Genomic DNA, 24,312 nt, shown 5'->3' on the forward strand with positions numbered 1-24,312 from the left:
ATTCAACTATTATATATCACCAATCTGGAATTTTGTTCAAAAATTATAGTACAGAATAGATACCAATCATGATTTTCTTATTTTCATATCCAGGAAAATCCTATGGAATGGATCAACATGACAGGATTTCTTTGTGCCTTGGGTGGAGTGTGTGTCAATGCTAAAGATCAGTGAGTATACAGTGATAATGTTTTAATTTTTGCCTTACATTATGTATGTTACCTAATTGTAAATCAAAGTTTGTCAAATGATCATATATATATATGCTTGAAAATAGTTTGAATTTCCTAAATACTGACTAGAGTATTGTTTGAAGATTACAAAAAGATATTATTCCCAATTCAAATTCTTGGCAATAGACCTCAATATAGTTCCTAGTGCTAGGAGTATTAAAATAACTATATTGAGTTTTATATTGAGCCAGAATATGATTAGTCGATCGAAAATGAATCAGAAATTCTCTTCTGGATCAACTTCCCATTTTGAATTACTGAAAGGCTTCATGTTATTAGCAATATAAAATATATCAACCATAATGGATAATTGGCCAAACCACAAGAATATTTAATTGAGAAAATTTAAATAATAAGAATCTATACAGTGACGCAAGCTCAAGCAGGTCAGGACGAAATGTATTAATCTCATACACATCAACTCCATTTCTTATTCTTTCAAGTTCGTTCAATTTGAAACAACTTTGGGAGAGGAAAGTGGGTGGGAGATCAATGTCAAGCAGAGTACAAACAAGAAGTACAAGTTCATCCACACCTGCACTGCACACAACTTCCACTGGATTGCCGCACAGTAGCATCAGTAGTTATAGTCTTGGTAATGCAGAAGGTCCTGCACAAAGGTAATGTAAAATTTTAAATTGTTGGGAAAAAATTGCTTTTCTCTTCAACTAATTCAACAATCTTTTTCAAATTTTTGAGTACTTAAAAGATCTAAGAAGTTTCTAAAGGGAAATCCCTTCCATTTATTTTTTATTCTATCAAACTTTTTCCTTGAGTCCTGTGGGACGCTGCATTTAACCTCAAATTTTGATCCTTTTTAAATTAATCGGAACACTTTATCCAGTTCGTGCTTGTCCACCGATATCTTAGCAAATCTGTGCTTAGCTTAGGCTTTACCGTACCATCAGTCCACCACCAATGCATTTTTTTGTGTCCATGTAATTTATATACTGGTATCTGACATGGGAATAGCTAAGCATCCAATGAGTTCATTGTTCTAAATTCATGAATGGGGTTGGCAGAGTGGTGTAGTGATCTACTAGCAAATACTTATCCCGTCGGTTCCAAATAGTAATGTTAATGTTTGACATTGGCCACAAACTTCAGTTAGTATTTATGTACAAATATCTTCTTATAGAAAGCAATGTCCGGAATTAAATATGAAGCCCTCTGTTAGAAAAATAGATTTGCTCAACCTAATTATGGTTAATAAAATATTTTCAACTTTATTTTTTTGCAAGATTAAGCATTCCTAACACTTCATCTGCAACCATGTCTACTGCATCTGCTAGTTCTGCTGCACCTGCGAGAAATACTGGTCCTCCTACTCCATATGAACGGGCGAGTGGTTTCATTGCAACATTACTCAAACTACTATCTCATCAATATTTGAGTAAAGTCAGCCCAGATATCAAGAATGCCTTAAGGTTTGTTTTCTATTGTATTTGTGCTGTAAGTTGTCTGCCGGATTTACTGTATGAATACTGTGAATAGGAAAAATAGTCTCCCACTATCTAAATTTAATTTCGAAACACTTTTTCAGCTACATTTTCTTATGTAAAGCAATTAAAAAAAATGTATTTAACTTGTGTTCAAATTTTTGTAATTGCGATTGACGATCAATTTTATGTTCGCTAATATTGCAGTTGCATACAATCTTCGTTGATATGATATTATCATTGAGTTGTTATAGAGATTTCATGTATGCCAAAAAGTTAGATTCAAGGAATTTAATTTTAAGTTTATTTTAAATGATATTTTTAGGATTCCAGTCAAATAATGATACTAGGCTACTACTGGTAAAATTTTTGGTTCAATCGAAACATAATTGAGAAAACCAAATTTTTTGAAATAACAATTTATGGAGAAATAGATAATCTGATATCTGAATTTACTAATTAATATTTTAAAAAAGATATCACTTTTTTATTTTCAGTTTTTGAAAGTTTTTCAAATCTAAAAATCTTCTTGATTTTACTTTTAGAAATTTGCTCGGTACTGCTCTTCACCCTGCACTTTATCCGATACTTTTTCAACAAACCAAACTTCATTTAAAGACGTTATATGATCCCCTGGGCCAGGTTGGTTACAAAAGTCTTATAGCTTGTTAAAATAAAAATGTTGGAAACTTTCACAACTGTTAATTATCTGTTAAAAATATTTAGGTTAGGTTTATTTTGTGGTAGAATAAGTAGTATTTTTGAAGTCAAAAATGAAATGTGTTGGGAAGCTTCAACCTTTTTTTTAATTTTTCTTAGTAAAGTGCACAGGAGCAGGATGGAGTATAACTTTGTATTCACATTAAAAAAACTTTCTCTTTTTACTTATATTCAAAATATCTTGAGGCTTTTTCACAGTTGCTATCAACAACTCGAAGGACATAGTATTATAGTATAATTTTGTATCAATGTTTGGAAACTTCTTTTTACTATTCAAAATACATGAAGGTTTATTGTAGATGCATCAACAACTTAGAGATGATTCTTTCATAAATCCAATTTTATACTTATAATGGGAAGAGGAGCAAACATGAATGATATCATAAATAAATATTTTTGATTTATTTCTATCACTGTAGATGTTGATCAATGAGGGAAACACTACATTTGTCAATCATATCATTTTAATACTGGAAAGTTTGTTGGAAAATTGTACAGAACTTGATACCGATCATCTTGGTGAGGAAAGTATAGAAAGCATGGTTCTTCAGCTTGTCAGGTTGGTATCCTTTTTTCATAAACACGCTGGTTGTAGTGGAATTCTGGGTCTGTGTAAACCCTATACATCAGGAGTTAGGCACATGATACATGATTCTTTAATCAGTCATAACGTATTTTTGCTTCAATCGTCTTACACGTATTATATGAGCATAGCTTTGTTTATTATAGTATTCACTTTCATTTGATTTGAGCTTGAAAGTAGGAATGAATTTCAAGTATAAAAACACAGATTATCTCTAAATACTTGGACTGAAATTATCTCAAGTTGTCTGCATACACTACAGTGAAACAAATTTATTTTAATGTGATCTTCATGATTTTATATACTTATTATGGCGCTCCAGAAGTATGTGTACCAATATCAAGTTGTGTAAAGGGAATGAAACCTTTGGGCAGAGGGTATATTATATTCACTTGGCTAACACCGAAGTCCCCGAACTTGTAAAAGAACTAAAATAAGGAAAATCAGAATAAAATTATGGCCTAACCTTAACCTGGTACACACACTACGGGAGTATCATTATTTGAGCTGCAATTTATATAACATTTATTAATGTAATCCAATTTGAAATTGATTACTACAGTTTGGGATGTCTTTTGACGGATTCAAATATTTTTCCTCCTTTTAATTGAGCTGTAAACATCATGATATCTGGCAATGTGTTTGTAAAATTGATATAAAAGTCGCCAGAAGTCTGATTTTTTAAATGGTTATCGATACATTCTTTTCTAGATATGTTCGACACATGCCCAACAATATGAAATCATTCCACATGAGAATTCATTTGTGCAAAATGATTGAACTGGTAAGTATGGCCTTGTTAAGATTGGTTCAAATTTTCTGTTGATCTAACGTGATGCCGAAATAATGTATCTAGTGTGTGCATTAAGCAAAATAGCCTGGGTTCCCAATATGAACATTGTTTTATTACCGGTAAAACCAGAAATGTTTTTTTTTTATTGACACCGGGCTCCAGATATATAATAATAATTGAGATCAAACATTACAGGAACTGATGATATTTAATAAGTTGTGTCACTGTTTTTTCGATCATGCAAAATTTCATTGAAACAATAGTATAGTATTTTCTGAAAAAAAATAAAAAAAAAAGGTCATTGGGTAAGGGCACCATGAGGACCTTTAATACCTATAAAGGTATATTATTGTAATCTCCCTTATCAACACCCTTAATTGAAATCACATACGCTGGGGCAAGAACTTTATGAAGTCATTGAATTTATTTTCATGTCCCATCTCAAGACTTATGTTCATAATTTCGGAATAATTTAGCAATGTTCATTGTTTGCAGATGATGAGACAGAAGAACAATTTGTTCTTCTTATCGGAAATCAAATTTCGCAACAGATTAGTAGAATATGTTACAGATTGGATAATGGATTCCTCTAATCATTGCGCTGAAAACAGTGTTCCTGATGACACGAAAATGTTATTGAGGTAAAGTTGCTGTCTTTGTTAATTGTCAAAGTTAACAATGTTGCCCAAAAGGGTTAAGATCAGTGATTTCTGTACTGTGCACCACGTCAAGGTAATTTCCATTGCATTGTGAAATTTCAATTTTCTCAGAAAGGACCATTACAAGCAGTACACCTTTTATATTTTGTATTCTGTTAACTAGTTAATTAGTGGTTTGACTATTTTCTAATATTATTGTCATAATTTTGTAGTAAATAATCTGTTTTTACTGCAAAATTTGGTGAATGAGACATTAGAAAACATTTTCAAATATATTTAATGTACAATTCTCCAGGCATACACGACGAAGATTTCGATATGTTTCTATCCTAGACTATCTAGTTTGTTTTCTTACTAAAGTTCTTACCCTTGTATCTTCTCATCTTCAGACAACTAGATGGAGCAGCAATGGGTGCAGTTGTTGTTTTGCTACAGGATTTACCATTACAACCTGATGAAGTTGATGGCGGTGATGTTGCCAATGCCAAGTCTCAATTGTTTTTAAAGTATGTTTTGGTTATTTGTTTTCATTTACTGTTCGGTGTTTTTTAGGCTTTTATGATGATGTGTAGCATATTTGATTTGCAAATCAATTCTATTTTTTGACCAAACATGTTGATCAATATGTACGAGAGGATAGCCAGACTCATTGTCGTCAGGTGGTTTATGTAACCTCTGGTCAGTTGGTCAGTCTTGCTCCACTATCATCCATGCGTCTGAAACAAGTATTCCCATTCTCATGGATTGGTAACCAGGCCAGAAGACGTGGTTTATCATATGGTCAACCATCTTAATGACTTGCCTTCTCTATGAATAAATATGAAATTTCTATCCCTATCCTGTATCTGATTGGTTCCTATTGATTGGTTTCTATTCTCTAATTATCTGATACCCCATCTATCGTGTATTAAGTGTAGAACTTGTTGAAAGACTCAGATCTGTCCAAGCTGGTAGCTTTGCAAGTATCATTGGCTTCTTGTTTGAAGCCTTAGTTCAGATTGAAGGACTACAACACCAGTAAAAAATAATTCTGAATTATTAAATCATCTATACAAAAAAATGGGATTTCGAAAATGGGTCTTTTTAATGTTATATGTTTAAGTTTTACTCTTGTTACAGAATCCGGTTTGAAATAATGTCACATTCATATTGTATTAAAATTGTCTTGCATCCAGGTATTTCACATTGTTCATGAAGCTGTTGAATGAATGCAATGAATCTTCTGTTCACAATTCGACAAATTCTCTCGCTCCTGATGACACGGCTGGATCTACTGCTCATTCTACTGTTATCAAACAATTGATGGCGTTACGGCATTCTACAATATTAGCAATGTCTAATATGCTGAGTGCCAACATAGAATATGGATTTGTGCATGCTATGGGTATGTATGGAAATGATTTATGTGTTATTCGATTGAAAGAAAATATGCCTGACAATATGTATTCCAATATCTCTTACAATATGTACTTCATTGTTCCACATGACTGTGGGGATGGTCACATGCCTGGAGTATGCTATACTTGACTTTAGTGCAGGTGGTATACAGAATCTTGCTGTGCGGCCCAAATCTGCGTTTTTCTGCTGGCAATAAAGTCCTATTTTTGAGGTTTCGGCAGTCAAAATCTGAACCAATCAGAGTCAAAATTTTTGAATTTTTATAAATATACAATTGGACTTGAAATCTCGTAAAGCAGAAACTATAAAAAGTTATAAATGACCCAGTTTTGTGGGGCAAAATGTTTGTCAGTCTGGAGACGAGAGTGGATTTTAGATGGCTCAAGAGTTTTATACAACTCCACGGCCATGTTTACGCTGCAGTCTCATATGCTACCATGAATGATAACCAGATGAAAGGCTGTGGTTCATCAAATGTTAGTCATTTTAATCAGTTTTCCTTTTATTAAAATAAATGAATTGTACTACTACTTCTGTGTGGTTGCGTACTTCTTTTCACAAATAACCGTGAATTAGTCATGCATAACATTGTTCATTATTCTTATACCAGAATTATTCATATTTAAATAAAGCCTGGGAGTAGTGTAGTACGACTAGTTATCTGAATCTTTTTAAATTTTTTTATTATTTGATCGTTTTATTCCAGTTCTTGCATACCACACTGATTTCCACACAAGATCTGCGTTTCTCGAAGTTTTAACAAAAATTCTCCAGCAACAAGGACCTGTTCGCTTTGATATGTTGAAGGATACAACATTATCTGATAGATTCGATCACCTTGTTGAACTTGTTACAATGATGGGTGATGGTGGAGAATTACCAATTGCTAATGCTCTTGCCAATGTCGTGCACTCGATGCATATGGTATGTCAATTTTTTTGCATCAACATCGCTTAGGAAAAAAAGTTGACAAAATTTATTTAATGAAAAATCAAGATTTAACACCCATTATAAATTGAAATTTTCGTATTTTAACTCTGAGTCTGAACAGCTCGAAAAGTTTTTCTTTCTCATATATATGGCTATAATAACTAGCAGATTGATACTAGCTCTACATTTCTCCCCTCCATGCTTAAAAATTGAACCTAATATTAGCATTAATCAGTGACTAAGTATTTTGAAACAGTTTCAAAATGTCCTTCTTTGCTTTACAAGTTATATCTTTCCTTGTTATATTCCAGGATGAACTTGCTCGTGTTTTTGTTACTTTATTTGATGCAAAACATCTTTTGTATCAACTTTTATGGAATATGTTCTCAAAAGAGGTGAGAAATATTTTGACATTCAGAAACATCATATCAGAGGTTCTTCATGTATTCAATGGAAGTTCTCAATGAAAAAAATTTTTTTTTTTACTTTGGAAATTGTAACAAAATTTTGTAGGTTGACCCCTACAGTGATTCTCAACTTTCTCCACAGACTCGCAAAGATATTTTATTTAAAAGCTAAGTTGTAGATGCAGGAAATATCCAAGTGAGAGGCATTTCAGGGTATTTTGTTTCGAGTTTGCCTACTTACTTACAAGTTTTGGTTGTTTGAGATATTTATTTGACAAGATTTATGCATAGTCATGCATAGTCAACTATATATACTTTTGGATAAAATTAATCAAGAACATAGTTTGCAGCTCATAAGAAAAGCCAATGCTTTGCGGCTCACAGGTTGAGAACCTCAAACTTAGTGGATATTGATTTCATGTAGAATGGTCTTTAGGTCTCGAAATCAAATAATTTTTGTTTCTGTTTCAAATAATAACTCTCACCCTTTTCTTATCTAGGTCGAATACGCAGAAAATGTACAAATTTTGTTTCGAGGAAATTCACTTGCCAGCAAGATAATGACATTTTGTTTTAAAGTGTATGGTGCAAGCTATTTGCATAATTTGATGGAACCTCTCATAGCATGGAGTCTTGGAAATGAAATTGTCAACTCTAAATTCGAGGTATTCGTGTCAAAGTATTAGTTTCTAGTTCAGAAATCTACTTAAAAGCTTCATGAAGTTCATTATTTGTATATCTGTGTTCATTTATTTTCTATGCATATACGGTTCAAGACACCTGACCTCATGAAAAAGTATCTGCGGAATTTCGACTGTTTGTATATTAGTTATAGGAATAGAATAGAAAATTAGAGATGTGTTTATCACTCAAACAGTAAAAGAAAAGGACATCATTTTTAATTGACCAAATATGATATTAACGAATATAGTTTTTGCAGACTTGCATCTTTTTATAATTCAGTTCACAACAAGAATTTAATAAGTGCAATTTCACCACAAAGCATGGCCTTTTTTGAAATATACTTTTATTCCATTTTTCTGCTATTTTTAAGAACTCAAATTTATTCCATGTAAACCATTCATTTTTCCCTCTTTTTCAAGTAGGCCTATATATAGCTGTTATATTCCCAATTTATCACAAACTTTAGGAGACGAAATAATTCTTTATATTTCTGGTACAATTATTTCAGGTTGATGTTCATAGATTACCTGATAATGCTGATATTAATCAAAGCCGTATAAATTTGCAACATTTGACTGAAAGATTTTTTACAAGAATTATGAAGTCAACTGATAAGTATGTACACTGGTTCCTATTTAGCAAATTTGTTTTTGTTGAGTTTGGGCTCCTCAATAACTGTGCCTTAGTGCTACAGTATTGCTAATGGCTCCCATGTTCAATAACTTGTGTCATAGTTTTGAAAAATTGAAGTTTTCCATTACTGTTACAATGAATCGTTCGTAGAAAAATTCCACTTTTTAGAATTTACCCATGATAAGTCATTCTCCTGATTAGGTTTGGCACATGGAAAATATAACCGCAACGCCAACCCTCATTAACCTAATCCTCCCGGTTTGACGCATGCGCGACGTTTCAGACGTTTTGCAATGCTGTGTGTATACCATGAGGTCTGGAATGTTTGTTATGGTCTTGCTTGAAAGGAAATCTTATTCCCCACACAACGATATGAGAATGAACCTTATATGACATTTAGAAGTGATAAAATTTCGCTTACATATCACGCGTGTACTTCCCGCTGCGATATAAAAACGTCGCACAACAAGAAAATGATTCCATAAACCTTGGCGTTGCGCGCTAACCAATAACAAAAGCTAGTATGATAAGGTCTTATTTTGAAGGTCATTTTATATGCTACATAACATAGGAGAGTGGACATCTCACAACGTCAGGAAGTTATAAAAATATTGAGTCGTTTGATCGCAGCTGCCTCACCGAAAAAAAGTTAGGCGTTTTATCTCGCAAATTCTCCTTGTCTGACGATTATAAGCTTTTATGATTCATAATAAATGTTTTATTATGACTCACAAAAGCTTTCAACGCGATAAAGCACAAACAAACAACCGATCGATCTATCAAGCTTAGCCTGGCCTGATTCGATGTGGTGACTTCTCAAACGGAAAATTTCCAAATCGCTTGAACAACGCGCGCTATGGAAAAGCGTTTAGTATCATATGAAAGAGAAAACCAATGTGCAGTCAACTGTATAGTTACATTTCAGCTTTACAATAGCTGTAGACGTCCAACAGCTGATAGAATGAGAGAGTGTAAATATTTTTGTTATTTTTTGACGTTACGAGAGACCTCTTGAAAGAGGTGTTTTAGTTTACGGTCCTCCAGTGACATCTAGCGTATAGTACTCTAAAATACCTTTCCAATGGTATATAATTATTGTATATTGGGTAAATTTTGGGGGTCGTATGACATTAATAAAAATGTATTCAAAATTGGGCTCGATTGGGCGTCTGAATCAGGTTAATAGGCTTTTTTTACCAGGAGGATTTTCTGGGAAAATCCTGTGCATATCATAATTTTATCCTTGTTCTATTCTTGGCCATGAGAAACGGACATATTGCTGTACCTTGGCTGAATGCCTTATCATCTGACCCATGATGATTGGTATGTTTTTTGCAGAACTGACATTTGACTTTTTTAAGTAGGCTACTCTTCTAACAACATCTTGAACCATACAAAACTAGACTGTAATGATTAAAATTGTATACTATTCCCCACTAGCGTTAACCTTGTAACTATTCGATTTCTTCAGTATTTATTTTACGAAAAAGGGATCAGAATTCAGTTCCTCACAATTTCAGCGTCATTAAATCAGGAATACTTCCATCAAAACCATAAAAGCGCCATCATAATGAACTTGGCCTCATACCTTATTTTTTCTATTTTTAGGTTTCCGCCGCAATTGAAAAGTGTTTGCCATTGTTTGTACCAAGTAGTGTCTCAAAGATTTCCAGAAAATGGTACAGGTGCTGTCGCAAGTGCAGTGTTTTTAAGATTTTTGAATCCAGCTATCGTATCACCATATGAATTTGGATTGACAGAAAAGAAATTGCCACCAAACTTGTCTCGAGCGTTTAAACTGATGTGCAAGGTATGATTAGATTTTGAGTACCGAACACAATATTTGTCTGTTATCCATCATCTTGCAGTTGTAGTGGTACTCCCGTAGTATGTGTACCATGTTAGGGTTGGGGCCCAATTTTATCATCATTGTTAAAAGTGCTGACTCATGACTCTCAAGAGTTTGAAAATACGACTCTGGCTATTACTCCATTATCAATAAATCATGGTAATGTCTGACTCCACAGTCGTAATTTGAATTTTCGGAAATTTCAACAATCCATTTTGAGATATATGTTTCTTTGATACAAATGTTTATTCTTCACCAGATCATGCAAAAGATTTCCAATCATGTATTATTCACAAAAGAAGCTCATATGAAACCATTTAACGACTTTGTCAGAAAACGATTTGATGCTTGCCAACAGTAAGTGTGTTAATCTTAACTATAAGCCATCATAGCTCAAATGCATTTAAAATATATTAATAGTATTTATCAATAGTCGATACTGTACATGACAATTACTTACATTTGTACTATATTTTCAATCTCGCACCGACTTTTAAGTCATTGTTATAAATCTGAATTGATGAATAAATAAATCTTAAAATAGTAAAAACTCTTCGTAAATCTTATTTTACGAGACACAAAAGTTCACAAATTCTACTCTTTCTGTCTATGGAAAGTTTCACTTCTGGATTAAGTGTAAAGTTAAACTAGTTTGATACCATAATCCTGCCAACCATTCAATTTACCATAATATATTACCCTACTGCAACAATTTTAAAATGGTTTTCTTGCTATCTTTTTGCGTGATTGTATTTACTGATGAATAATGTCTAAATTAATTTCAGATTTTTCATGAAAATCTCATCACCTGAGTCACCAAGTGGTGAAGGTGTGTTTCATACCATGCCATTGATCAGCGATACGAATGTTGCGGCACTTCATCGATTATTATGGAACAACCAAGAAAAAATTGGAGAATACTTAGCTCGTAGTAGGTAAGCATTGAAGAAAAAAACATATTTTTGAAATTGAAAACTCAAGATTCCTGCTCCAAATTTGACCAATTGAATTATCTATTCAGAGATGCAAAGGCAGTTGGTAGAAAGCCATTTGACAAGATGGTGACACTTCTAGCATATCTCGGACCACCAGAATATAACAGGTAAGAATGATAAGTTAATCCGGTTGTCCTCAAATTGTCATGATTTGTGATCTCCTAAAGATTCTGAGTGAACACACCATAGCCCTCTGCTCTCCAATCAAAAAAAGACCAGTTTTTGTTCACTACAGTATTTGTCGAGTTTAATAATAAACATCCAACAAATAAAAGTTGAAGGATGAATGCATTACGGTCAAAGAATTAAACAAATCCTAGTTAATTTAATTTAGATTAATCTAGTCATTGCAAATGGTAAGTAGGGGAAGCTTTTTTCTGTGGTTCCTATGGGGGTGCTAAGGAGGCCTTTTGAGAAACCCTGTGACATGGGAGCTCACTGCTAGAATGTCTATACCTGCCAAACAGTTGGCAACAATTATACATTTCTTAAAATTTCTGTTATATTGTGATAACTTAATAATGTACTGCCCGATTGGCGTTTTCATTAGTTTACTTTAACAAGGTCTTAAAAATACAGATTTTACAATATTCCAAAGTATGTATATAAAGTATAGTCTGCTCATTGTATTATTTGTTAAGGGAAGGGTTGTATTTTTAACCTTTTTTACACTCAGACCTGCTCTCGAGACTAGAATCAGTGGCTTGAATCTGAATTCATCAAAATTTGAAGACTTGATGGCCAAACGTAAAACTGCTGATATGGAAGAGTTCAAAGCATTGAAAGGTCTTAATATATTTTATCAGGTATGATAGAAATTTGAAAAGTTGGAATGAGATCATTTCATATTTTCCAAATACTATTTTGATTGCACTGCATTTCAATGTTAGTTTCAGAGAACTGAAATTTTTTAATAAGTTCCTACTGTTAAGTAGGGTTAAGTTTGCATCCATAATGCTACATGAATACACAAAATTAAGCCAGATTGTATTGAAAACTACACCAGAGACAACCATTATTCAGCCCCCACAGATCCGACAAAACACATACAAAATTAATGAATCGCAACTAAATACATAATGTTGAACACCATACCGTAATATGAATAGCATTGTCAGTATTTGAAAAAATTCTAGTCACAATTATGCATTATTAACAGTCCAGTTAATAAAAAACAACTTTATTTATTCCTAAGCATTGTTTACACTTATATCATAAACTATGTAACGATATTTTATATCTCATACCATTCATGGCTATGCTACATGTCCACGCCACCTCTGAATAATTATTGTTTTGATTCGAGGTTCTTCTGTCAAATTTGTTTCACTTTATATTCTCCCAGACTTTTGCGACACAACTGTGATCTGTCTTGTCTGTGATCTGTCTTGCTTTTGAGTCATATAGTAGGCAGTATAAAGCCATTGATATGTTACCTAATTCTATCTAATTACCATTGCTTCTAGTGAATATGTTCCAGAAGTGTGTGTACCAATATGGAGGTAACTAATTTTGTTCGGCTACTTTACATCAAGTTGTGTAAAATGAATGAAATTTTGGGCAAGGGATATATTCACTTGGCTAACACAAACAGTCCACGAATTATTAATAGAGCTAAAATAAGGTAAATCGGAAGGAAATTATGCCCTAACCCCAACTTGGTACACACACTACGGGAGTACCCCTTTTTTCCAATCACTTCTATTTTTAATTATATTTTCGTTCTAGTCTGGACATTCCAAAATGGGTCATCCTGTATTCTACTATATTGCAAGAAGATATAAAACTGATGAAATAAGAGAGGACCTACTCATGTATTATGTATTACTTGCAGTTAAACCATTTATCGCAAGAAAATTTGAAATTGTGATTGATCTTACTCATGTTGGACCTCATAATCGGTAAGATTGTAGAATTTTTTTTTTTTTTTAGTAAAGCTATCACTTTTATTTTACTACAAGGCTGGCATAATCATAGCTAGCTGCAAAGCTCAAATTTGTCCCACTGAATGTATATAGTAACATTTTTTTTCTGCATTCACTTTGAAAAAATTGTACCGAATACTGGCAAGTGGCAACCAGGTCTGTGGAATCTGAGAAAATTCACAATCAATTCACACCTCCCGATTGAAAAAATTTTCGACTCTGAATTCAGCTCCAAACTCTGAAAAATTCAATTTTTGATAACAAAAACTATGGCATATACAAGCATTGTTTGATAGAGTGTTGGGAAAGCTTGGTAAACTCTATGTTTTCAAGTTTCTATTAAAACATTTTGAATCTTTTATCATTATTGAAATTCAGTCTGAAACTTCTGACTCCAGGAAATTCAACATTAGGACTCCGATTCCCTACTTCAAGGCCCCAAGCAAAACACCTCATATTTTTTTTTATACTAGTAATACTACTTAGTTACTTATTCTGCTTGTACGCACCCATGTTTTTCTTTGTATTCATCATTTTGAAGCAGAAACACAAATGCCTAAGCCTTGATCAAAGATTGATTCACATTTATTTATGAATCATGGGTCACATTAATTATAGGCTACAAGTGAAATCTTCGATAACATCGACTTATTCTAGATTTAAACGAGATTTTCTTCCCAAATGGTTGTTGATGTTTCCTGCCTTAACATACAAGAACCTGGATGTTGTTTATCTTTATAACACAAACAGCTGGTTTAAGGAATATGTAAAATATCATGACGATGTTTTCAGCTCATGGAAAGGATGTAAAAGGTATGTGTGGGGGTTTCTATCTTTTGTTTTTAGTTTTTGCTTCTGCGTTAATAAATAGCCCATATTTGTATATTACATTTCCGCAATCTTTCTATGTGATTCAACAGACAAAATATTCTATATTGCAATGATCTGAAATCCCAGATGACCCTCCCATTAATCAAGCTAGGATATCAATCCTTGTCATTTAATACGACGTATCCAACATCGAGTGTTTAAACAACCTCTTACTATGTTGTGTGTATTCTTGTATAGTTATGTGATAGTGTCCTGTTGTAAGATGGCGCACAACCTGGACTCAGGTTGTGTACCAGGTTAGGGTTCAGGTTGTGCGACATCTTGGTGCGCATACTTCAGGAGTACCGATTCTGGTCCTTTTAAAAATGGTAATGGATATTTATATAGAGCCTCGTTCAGATTGATGATGAGAAAATGTATAAAATGATTGAAATTTATCCATGGGAGCTTCCTTCTAATTGGCACCGGACTCATACCAACCAATTATTGATACTAATAGGGAAAAATCAATATCGCCCCAGTATTATTGGTATTTGAATAGTTGTTCTAACTGTTTACTCTAAACATAAACTTAGAGTGTTTGGCAGTCAATGAATATTTAACTTTCAACTGTAGAAACAAACACCGGTAACTGTTCAAGTTCTCCGAAGTCCCATTGATTGATATTGAAAATATTTTGACGCCTAATGCTATGTTTATCATGATATGTTGTGTTAAATCGCCTATTGTCACTCTGTAAACACAATCATTATACGATTACATCAGATACATTGTCTTGTGCAGCAACCATGCTACGACACTCAGAAGCAAGGTCAAATTGAAACAAAAGCAAGGTTGATAAAGAAACAGGCAATAACTGAAAACTAATTGTTAATATCAAACAATTTGTTGTTTTGTGTTGCTATAGTTTGACATTCATCGATCATTTGCCACAACTAGAGGAATATATTGAAACAGAACAACAGAAGATACCTATTGCTACTGTCGAGTTGGATGACGATGTAACTGTATATTATAATGCTTTGTGGTAAGATAATAATTTTAACATGCTTTTCTCTCCATTTATTAATTGTTATGTCAAATTAGTTTGGCATGAAATTTAAAAAAAATATATATATTTTTCTAAACAAGTGATATTGTGTAAAGCAAATTGCATATTCGAATACATTCGAAAGTAAATATAAACGATAGATAAATAATAAATAAATTAAATAAAAAAAATAAATAATAGAGTATTTTCATTAAAGTCGATATGGTTTTGTGCAATTTTTATCTGATATTCAGACTATTTCAGCACTATTTAATGCAAATAACTGTAAAAAACCGATTCAAACATTGTTGTACATGTTCAAGTTTAGATTATATTTGATGTTGAATGTTTTAAACTATTATTTCAGAATATGTAATTATTCATTTTTGGCAATCTCAGTTAGAAATATAAGATTCTACTATATTTTAAAACATATAGATAAGGCTGGACTTGAATTTTAATTCTCTCAGCTTTTATATCAATCAGAAATTACTTCGATGCCGAATTTAGCTTTAAATAGTTTCTTATTATTTTCCTGCAGGTCTGGACACAAGGATACTAAAGTAAACATAAAAGTTGGAGCTAAAGCAGTTCAAGTCACCGGGGCTGAAAGATGCAAGGTATGCTTTTACATTGTAGAACATGCTTTTTACTGTGTTTTCACCATGAACAAGTCTTTGTAAAAGCAGTTACTGGTCAGGACTACTACTTTGAAAAGATATAGATTGTTGATTTTTTTTGATTAGGAATTGCGCCCCCAGTTGAACAACAGGGGTGAGATGTTGGGTATGTATCGTTTTGACGCGAGGTCTCTTACTAGCAATGCAAACATGTTAAGACAAATGCTTCAACCACTGAGCCATTTGAAGTATTGTCGCGCGGCTGTTCGTCACATTTTTGATGGCTATTTTTTGTAATAGGTTCTCGGACACTCCATCATTCTCAATGATATTTATTATGCAAGTGAAATTGAACATTTATGTTTGCTGGATGATCAACTTACGTTCATTATGAAAGTTTCTACCAGCAATGAAGGAATGAATTTTTCACATTTGGATGCAGCCAAAGTTGCTGAGGTATTTCTTTATATGTAACCCTCATATTGATACCTCAGTTATTTTATCAGAAAAAGGCATTTTCAAAGAGATCAGATCAATACTGCTTACTGAGAAATTTGTTACATTTGAAATCGCTTTTTATAAAAAAAATTTCGGGGATATACTTTTGTTGTATATTGATTTTAAGAATAATGACTCAAGTTAAAGCTGATGTCGATTTCAGCATGTGGCCAAACTGTGCTGGTGCAGATTGAAATTCTGGTGTTTAAAAGCCATGTCCACCACCTTACCCAGTGTGTAATAAATCGGGTGGGCAATCTTGAATTTGTAATATTCCGGTTCGAAAAAATGTAGTTTGTTATATATCAGTGGCTTCTTGTACAGAGTCTTGTTTAGAGTATAGGTTGGAAAACGATTCATTAAAAAAATACTGACTAGACGCAATCTTGAAATTTTGTTGCTGTTGTTTCATGGATCTTATCGACATGTTTTACTAAATACTTATTTATAGGCAATCCAGCATATACGTACAAGATGGGAACTGTCGAAACCTGAAAGCACATCTGCCCATCAAAAAATAAGCGCTAAGGATGTTCCTGGGACCTTAATTAGCATTGCATTGCTCAATCTAGGTGAGTGAAAATGATGAATTTTACATACAAAATCATTATACAGTCCTTGAATTTGTTTTCAAATTTGATATACTTCTGATATTATGAGATTTCTTCTAGAAGTGTAGCGAAGGGGCAGTTTCCTTATATTATATATGGCCCTATGGCCCACCGAGCCATTTAGTGTGGCCCTTGTCAACACTCAGATTTGTCAACACTCAGATTTTTTCTCATCGAAATCATTCAAAATCCTGATCTGACAGTTTATGTGTAAAAAAGTGCTCACATGGGTAAAAATACATAAATGATTTTTGCTCTTTTCACTGCGTTGAATCTTTCGCTGTTTTACTCGGTGCCTTTATTACTGGAAGACAGCCGCATTCTCTTCAGACGCTAATTTTTTAATTCGATGTGTACATGGAAAAACTAATTTTTCTGTGTGACACAGCTGGTCTATTTTTTCCAAATGAGGTAACTTGCTTGTTTAACTGGTTTGAATATGCTTTTCTAGTTGCATGACATTATTTACACACTTCTCATTTTTCACATTTCAGGATATTCAAAACCAATGGTTCGATCAGCTGCTTACAATCTATTGTGTGCTGTAGCTTCCGCTTTTGAATTGGAAGTCCAATCACAATTATGTGAATCTGCTGGTTTATGTATTCCCGCAAACAACACTTTATTTATTGTATCGTTAAGCTGCGCTTTATCTAAAAAACAAAGCTATGTTACATTGGAATTGCTTGAGGAATGTATAACAGGTTTGTTCTTAATCAGATCACTATTTAAATACTGTTGCATATAATTTTGAGGAAGGTTTTTTTTATACAATTCATATATATTATTTAGAAGACTTGGTATAATGGCTTAATTCATATGAAAATCCATGGACTATCGCTCTTTTATCATTTGTAGTTTGATATCGGGATAGGTATCTTGAATCTTGATGTTTACAAGTCAACAAGTCTACCCTCCTATCACTAGACCACTAAAAAGTTGACTAATATTCAATAACATATTTCTAGGTTTCTGCCATTCAACATCTGAATTGAAAAATTTATGCCTTGAGTTTATGGAGCCTTGGTTGTTTAATCTTCCATCGTTCTTGAAACATGCTGATGAGCCTAAGAGAACCAAGGTAGGTGTTTTCTATGGCGCGGCAAGAATTCTGATATCTGCAATTCTATATTTTATGATAAGAATAGCTGTCTATTATAAATTCTGTGCTCGGAGAATACTTTCGGTAATTCTGATTTGATTTTTACAAAGATCTTTCATAATCTTTTCCTAATATAGTGGCTCATAATTTTATAAATTGGACTCCGTACGTGCATACCTTTTGAATTGTATTCAGTGACAAATTGCCGTGCTCAGAGAATACTTTTGATAATTCTGATTTAATGGTCGATTTAATTATTCACGGGGAATATTTTTATCTACTAGTTTGCATATAAGTCTGTATTCCTCAATGTACTTTAATGTTGTTTGTGGTGTTATTTTGACTGGTTATTATTTAATACCAGCTTGTCACAAAATTTCATTCAAAAATCTTCCATAATCTTTTCCTAATATAATGGCTGGAATTTTTATAAATTGGACTCCGTACGTGAGTACCTTTTGGATTGTATTCAGTGATAACTTTTTCACAAATTTTGGATGGTACTGGTATGATAATTTAAAAATTCAAATATTAATTATTACTCAAATTCTATGTAATATCAATGACAGATAGCCAATCTTAATTTTTTGAAGATTCTCTCCATCATCCACCGATTGATTGAGCTGACAGTCGATGAAAAAGATTTTTATCCAAGTGTTCAAACTAAAATTTGGGGAAGTATTGGGCAAATGCCTGATCTTATAGACATGGTGCTTGATGCTTTCATTGAGACAAGTGCAAGGGAAGGACTAGGATCTAAAGAGGTATGGATCATTTGGATGAGAAAATGTGTCATTTCCATAAAGAACTTCTAATCTATAAATGTTCTTTTTGTCGTATGTTATATCTACTTTTGGTTCACCTGGTTTCAACTATAGACAGTTGTCATTTACAAAAACTAAATTCGTAAAGGTGGATTCCGTCATTGGATTCCTTTTTTTATATGCTGTGTTTAATTCAACTATTAGGTGGATGTGGTTGAAGTGTTGAACCTGAACTAAATTAGCTAATAATGAGAAAATATATTTTAAAGTTTTATAAAAGTATTCTATACTCTATTTGTAGGCAGAAGTGATGGCTGATACATCGGTAGCTTTGGCAGCAAACAACATGAAACTGGTTTCAAGTAAAATTATCAGTAGATTATGTGAAATTGTTGACAAGACTTCGCTACGTCCAACACCGACATTGGAAAAACACAGACACTGGGAAGATATTGCCATTTTAGCCAGGTAAGTAATAAAAAATACTGTAGTAATGTATGTAAAATCAATAACAATTTTAGCATTTTTTTCCTCTTTATCTGATGTTTGCCCTTTTTTTTTCAATTGATAATTTATACAAGATATGAGGATGGGAAATTTAGCCCAAATCATGATTTCACTGCACTGTGGATTCATTCCCAACTCTCAAACTAGACTGGTAGATTTGGGGGTTTTGTAAGGCGGTGTAAATGGTAGAAAACTTAGAATGCGCAATGGCTCCATTCAAACTCATTCATGTTATCTGAAGAATAGCTCCACTGAGAAACATAAAATAGTTGAGTCACATGACCACCAATTTATAATATTTGTTGAAGACTTGGATTTACCTATGTTGATACTGCAAGTTCAAACACCTTGTCCTTTCCAAGAGTGTAATAAATTTGGTAAATGAACAATGTTGAACTGGTAAAATTTCAGTCATCCAGAAAAAAGTACCTCTTTACGTATCAGTGGATGATTCTTGAACGCGAAAACGTTCGAAAAGTATCTTATATGAAATAAATCTAGTAGAATTTTCTGAGACTATCTCTATATGTACAATAAATATTGTTTGTACTTTTTCATTTGAAGATACCTTCTGATGTTATCATTCAACAACAATCTGGATGTAACAACACATCTGCCATATCTTTGTCATCTGGTGACTCTACTTTTACATACCGGTCCTTTATCTTTACGAGCATCTATACATGGATTGGTTGTCAATATCATACATTCTCTTCTGACTTGCAAACAGACACAATTCAAAGGTATTGATGTTATTGTTTTCTATAACAATGTTTTCGAACCATGTATAAAATGCGGTTCAGATGCACATGAACTCTGGTATTAGAACTTAAGATTTAATAAGACCAATAAGTCGACTTATTCATGTGGTGAACCCTGCAGTCTATTTCGGGTACGGGAGTAGTCTAGTCAGCCAGGTATTTGTTTCAAGTACATGGTCTCAATGGCGCAGGAAGCTGCGTTTTAGTTTTAATCTGTTGCTTTATATTTGCAGAAGAATCTCAACAAGTCCTTCGGTTGAGTTTGACAGAGTTTTGTCTACCAAAATTTTATAGATTGTTTGGAATTTCAAAAGTTAAATCACCTGTCGATACTGCTTTTCAGCCTACAAGTCCTGAAGAATTCCAAGGTGATTTTATATATGATCACATTTTGCTATAGTTTTGAGCAGCATTGAGTTACTGGTCGCTTTTAATGAAGTATATGACTCTATTTGAAATGGAAGAATTTTTTTTACTATTTAGCAATGCTTAAGTATAGGCACTTGAAGGTTAAACGCCATATAAAAGTGTCCCCATGAATTAAGATAAAACAGCAAATTTTGGTGTAAATGGTGAGTACCATAAGACTTTGAGAAAAGATTTTTACGTAAGATTTTCTTTTTTACATAAGATTTCCTTTTTTAAAATGATTTTTTCATTCTATATGTTAAAAAGTTAGTTGTTTTGTAACCATTTCAATAATTTTCAAACATTTGAACGACTTTTAGTCAAGTGGTGTTGTCATTTTTGTGTAGGGTACCTAGGAGCAGGATTAGAATCAGGATCGATAAATGACATTATTATTGAAGAAGATAATGAAGTAATCAATTTATCTTTTGTTGATGTGATCACTGATGCGTTACTCGAAGTTATGGAGGTATTATTTATCTTGTTATATTGACTATTGCTTTTTACTGAATGTATGGCAATTATTGGAAAAACATGTTGTTATGCAGGGCATTTCACTTAGCCCTATTTTGTTTGTATTCTTGATTTCTCAATATTTCACACAGTAAACAAAGTGCATGCAAATGTTCATTCATAGAATTCAAATTCATAAATACAATTTTCAAGTCTCATTTTAATTAAGGCATGTGGCAAAGACATTGTAAATTGTCAATGGATAAACGTTTGGAGTAAATTGAGTCACAAGTTTGCATTCCAATACAATCCATCTTTACAAGCGAGAGCTCTAGTTGTCCTGGGATGTATATCAAAGCAAATTGGTCCGAGGCATATCAAACAAATACTTCGTATCATGGGAAGAGTGAGTATTGAATGAAGTTGGTTTCTTTCTATATTTGGCGATTTTAAACGTGGAAGATGATTTTAGAAGAAGATAACAATGTTATTTGTGTTCTGTCATATATTCTGAAAACATTTCGAGTTTCATAAAATCTTTATATAATGCTTATTAGGTTTGTTATATAGTAGATACTTGATCATTCTCCATAATTAGGTTCACAGATTGAAATTCAGTGAGAGATAACGTGTTTGTGGGTTGACTGGTAACTAAAACTAATGAGAAGTTGTGGTTTAATTAAGCTGTTTAAACCCTTTCCTCTCCCCAAGATAAATATGAAAATTTCATCTGATCTATGAAAAAATTAGCCAATGATTAAATTAGCAAAATATTCTAAGATACAGTGTGATTTTTTTTTATATAAAGTTTCCCATTGAATAAAAGCTCAAAGGTAAATTTGACTTTGCTGTGTTGAATGAATTTTCACTTTCAATGCTTCACACACGATTCACTTTGATTATGAATGATATCATGAATAAATCCAATGCACAGCACCAACAAACTATTTTTTAAAACTTTATTGAAAATTTCTGCTAATATTTATCTTTCAGTCGTTGGAATCTCATGCAGACCTAAATTTATTGGAAGCAACACTTCTATGTTTCACAAGATTGCAGCTGGTTATGCAAGCGGTATAGTCTTTTTTATTTCTTTACCTCATTATTCCAAATCGAATTTTCAATTAATTATGATCAAATGTGAAATTAGTGTCAAACCAAGCTATTTTGATACACTGAATATACAAAACCCTTTGTCTATTCCTCAGGACTTCGAAATTCATTCCATATTTTTCTGGATTGGCATAGCTGCATTACAACTTGAAGACACCTCAATTTATTCTGCTGGTTTATCATTGATTGAACAAAATTTGAATCATTTGGATGAAATGAATGTCTTTGGAAAGCAGGTAGGTTGTTTTTGGCTTCTTAGTGTAATGCTGTTATATTTGATAGGTACATTATTAATCGTATGTTCAACTATGAAATGGTAATGTAATACTGAGATCATAATACATTACTAGTGTTTCTGCATCTTTATTCTTACTACAACAATATTACTTGTATAAAATTGGTAAATTCAATGTCATGCTGCTTGAACCATTTCTAGTTACGCGATCTGAGCATTTTCTACTGATTCAACGATTCATGGAATAAGGAGTTTTTCAACCTTGTGGGCAGGGAATTTATTAGAGTTATTTGTTACTGAGAGTACTAGGGTATTGTGTATTGAACTATAGTTCCTATCTTCTTGTTTACTTCCAACTTCGGATCCGTGGATCCATAAGAATGCTTTAGTAGACAGACAGTCCATCCCTACATTCTTCAAATTTATAATTATGATGACCTTTGTCTTTTCAGTTATATCTTGTTTTGTTCGACAAAGGTGGACTATGACATCTCACTAATATACTTGCTTTTTTGAGGAAGTTTTGTTATTTGTGGTCATACGTTACATGTTTTATTTTTAGCCTCCTGCTACTTTCCTGATGAACATGAGATCTAGATTAGAAAGACATTTTCAACAACTTGATCAAGCACTTGGAATCAGTTTCAAATCAAGATTTCATTTTGCTTTCGTCAGTTATATATTAAAAGGTACACAAAGCATCCGTGCTTTGCAATATAAGATCTTTTCAAATGTTTAATTCCTGAAATCCCTTAAATAATCGCATGTTGTTGTTGATTGGATCATATGACTGAATTTTTGTTTAAAAAGTACAGACGGTAGAAATGAGGTTTGCCAAACTAAAAAAATACTAGAAGATAATGTCTTCTGCAAGCTGTTTTTTTTTTGTTCCATCACTGTCAGTGATGAATTTATCTATCATGAAAAATAACTTTTATTTATAGAGGGTATAGTTTCTCATTAAGATAACTCTAAACATAGCAAGTTCTCCATTGACGTACCAGCATATCATAAAATTACCATTTTAAATTATACAATTGTTAATGAAATGATCTATTGATGACATCCATAATTCATTATTTTGCAGGCTTTCGTCATCCTGACTCATCAGTTGTATCCAGAGCAATCCGCATACTACAATTTATGTTGGAATTGACATCTAGACATAGGCAATGTGAGAAGTATGAAGTCAATCCAGATAGTGTGGCCTATTTAACAGGTAAATGCATTTCATATCATATAAATAATAGACTGAAACTCTGTGTGTTTGTCTGTGATGCCATAACATGGAATAAACATTGACGTTTGATGATGATACTTTGTTTTCTGACCCGGATAGACTTGTAGTTGTAAATAATTGCGATCATCTCATGTTATCCTACATCATACTGTAGCTCATCACACAACTTCCGTGCAGAAATCTGGCTTTAAGCCAAGGCCAAAATTAATCTAAATTTCATCATCATAAATAGCTAAATTAAATTAAAAAAAATTTTTGGCCGAGAACTGGGTTGTCTGATATCAAATTACTCTAGGTCGAAATACTCCATCAATGAGTGTTACACCATTGCTTGTTTGTGATAGTTTCAGGTTACCTTACAATTCATTTGATGTTGAAATTGTTTGAAAGAAGCTGATCACCATCATCGATTTTATGGCTTAGTACAGCTTATCAGCATATTTAGGAAATGAAAGTAATTGCGTATTAAATAAAGCAATTTTATAATTCCAGCTTTACTACCTGTTAGTGCTGAAGTTCAGCGATATTGCGGAACCAGAATAAAACCTGGATCATCGTCATCCAGTCGTCAATCTACATCTTCATCGACTATCGGTAAATCAAGTAGTCATCGACAACTTCATCCTCCTGCACAAGCGCAGCAACGACGACCATCCAATGGATCACAGCCATCTACTGTTACCGTTACAACAGCCATGGTTTCTTGCTCTGTACCACCTCAAGTGGTAACTGATGATATAGAAAATAATTCTGATGCCAAATCTACAGACAGCCATTCTTCTCGCAGGTGAAATGTGACACAGAGCTTATCCTATTCATGAAATTTAAAAAAAAATCGTGTTCTGAATTTCCAAAAATTCAATTTTTTACTAAAAGCTTGCTCTAGATCAG

The 24,312-nt window shown here is 33.0% G+C and overlaps 1 protein-coding gene across 1 annotated transcript in view; it reads left to right on the plus strand.

The window, feature by feature from the left end:
- Window positions 1-24,312, plus strand: part of LOC120346733 (neurofibromin-like) — a 43,792-nt gene that overhangs the window by 14,141 nt on the left and 5,339 nt on the right. Inside the window, exons 20-56 of the mRNA XM_078115542.1 lie at window positions 94-170; window positions 677-853; window positions 1,475-1,660; window positions 2,218-2,314; window positions 2,812-2,951; window positions 3,687-3,759; window positions 4,264-4,409; window positions 4,817-4,933; window positions 5,603-5,811; window positions 6,532-6,749; window positions 7,067-7,150; window positions 7,663-7,827; window positions 8,355-8,461; window positions 10,088-10,289; window positions 10,588-10,685; window positions 11,114-11,263; window positions 11,350-11,430; window positions 12,000-12,129; window positions 13,052-13,224; window positions 13,906-14,061; window positions 14,987-15,106; window positions 15,651-15,729; window positions 16,030-16,185; window positions 16,679-16,799; window positions 17,333-17,542; window positions 17,807-17,919; window positions 18,534-18,704; window positions 19,006-19,172; window positions 19,776-19,954; window positions 20,206-20,340; window positions 20,728-20,849; window positions 21,063-21,239; window positions 21,827-21,907; window positions 22,042-22,182; window positions 22,744-22,870; window positions 23,269-23,400; window positions 23,914-24,208. Coding sequence (XP_077971668.1) covers window positions 94-170; window positions 677-853; window positions 1,475-1,660; window positions 2,218-2,314; window positions 2,812-2,951; window positions 3,687-3,759; window positions 4,264-4,409; window positions 4,817-4,933; window positions 5,603-5,811; window positions 6,532-6,749; window positions 7,067-7,150; window positions 7,663-7,827; window positions 8,355-8,461; window positions 10,088-10,289; window positions 10,588-10,685; window positions 11,114-11,263; window positions 11,350-11,430; window positions 12,000-12,129; window positions 13,052-13,224; window positions 13,906-14,061; window positions 14,987-15,106; window positions 15,651-15,729; window positions 16,030-16,185; window positions 16,679-16,799; window positions 17,333-17,542; window positions 17,807-17,919; window positions 18,534-18,704; window positions 19,006-19,172; window positions 19,776-19,954; window positions 20,206-20,340; window positions 20,728-20,849; window positions 21,063-21,239; window positions 21,827-21,907; window positions 22,042-22,182; window positions 22,744-22,870; window positions 23,269-23,400; window positions 23,914-24,208 — 5,312 coding nt within the window. The remainder of the gene's footprint in view (window positions 1-93; window positions 171-676; window positions 854-1,474; window positions 1,661-2,217; window positions 2,315-2,811; window positions 2,952-3,686; window positions 3,760-4,263; window positions 4,410-4,816; window positions 4,934-5,602; window positions 5,812-6,531; window positions 6,750-7,066; window positions 7,151-7,662; window positions 7,828-8,354; window positions 8,462-10,087; window positions 10,290-10,587; window positions 10,686-11,113; window positions 11,264-11,349; window positions 11,431-11,999; window positions 12,130-13,051; window positions 13,225-13,905; window positions 14,062-14,986; window positions 15,107-15,650; window positions 15,730-16,029; window positions 16,186-16,678; window positions 16,800-17,332; window positions 17,543-17,806; window positions 17,920-18,533; window positions 18,705-19,005; window positions 19,173-19,775; window positions 19,955-20,205; window positions 20,341-20,727; window positions 20,850-21,062; window positions 21,240-21,826; window positions 21,908-22,041; window positions 22,183-22,743; window positions 22,871-23,268; window positions 23,401-23,913; window positions 24,209-24,312) is intronic.

The sequence above is a fragment of the Styela clava genome, chromosome 8 (assembly GCF_964204865.1).
Source record: "Styela clava chromosome 8, kaStyClav1.hap1.2, whole genome shotgun sequence".
Lineage (NCBI taxonomy): Eukaryota > Metazoa > Chordata > Ascidiacea > Stolidobranchia > Styelidae > Styela > Styela clava.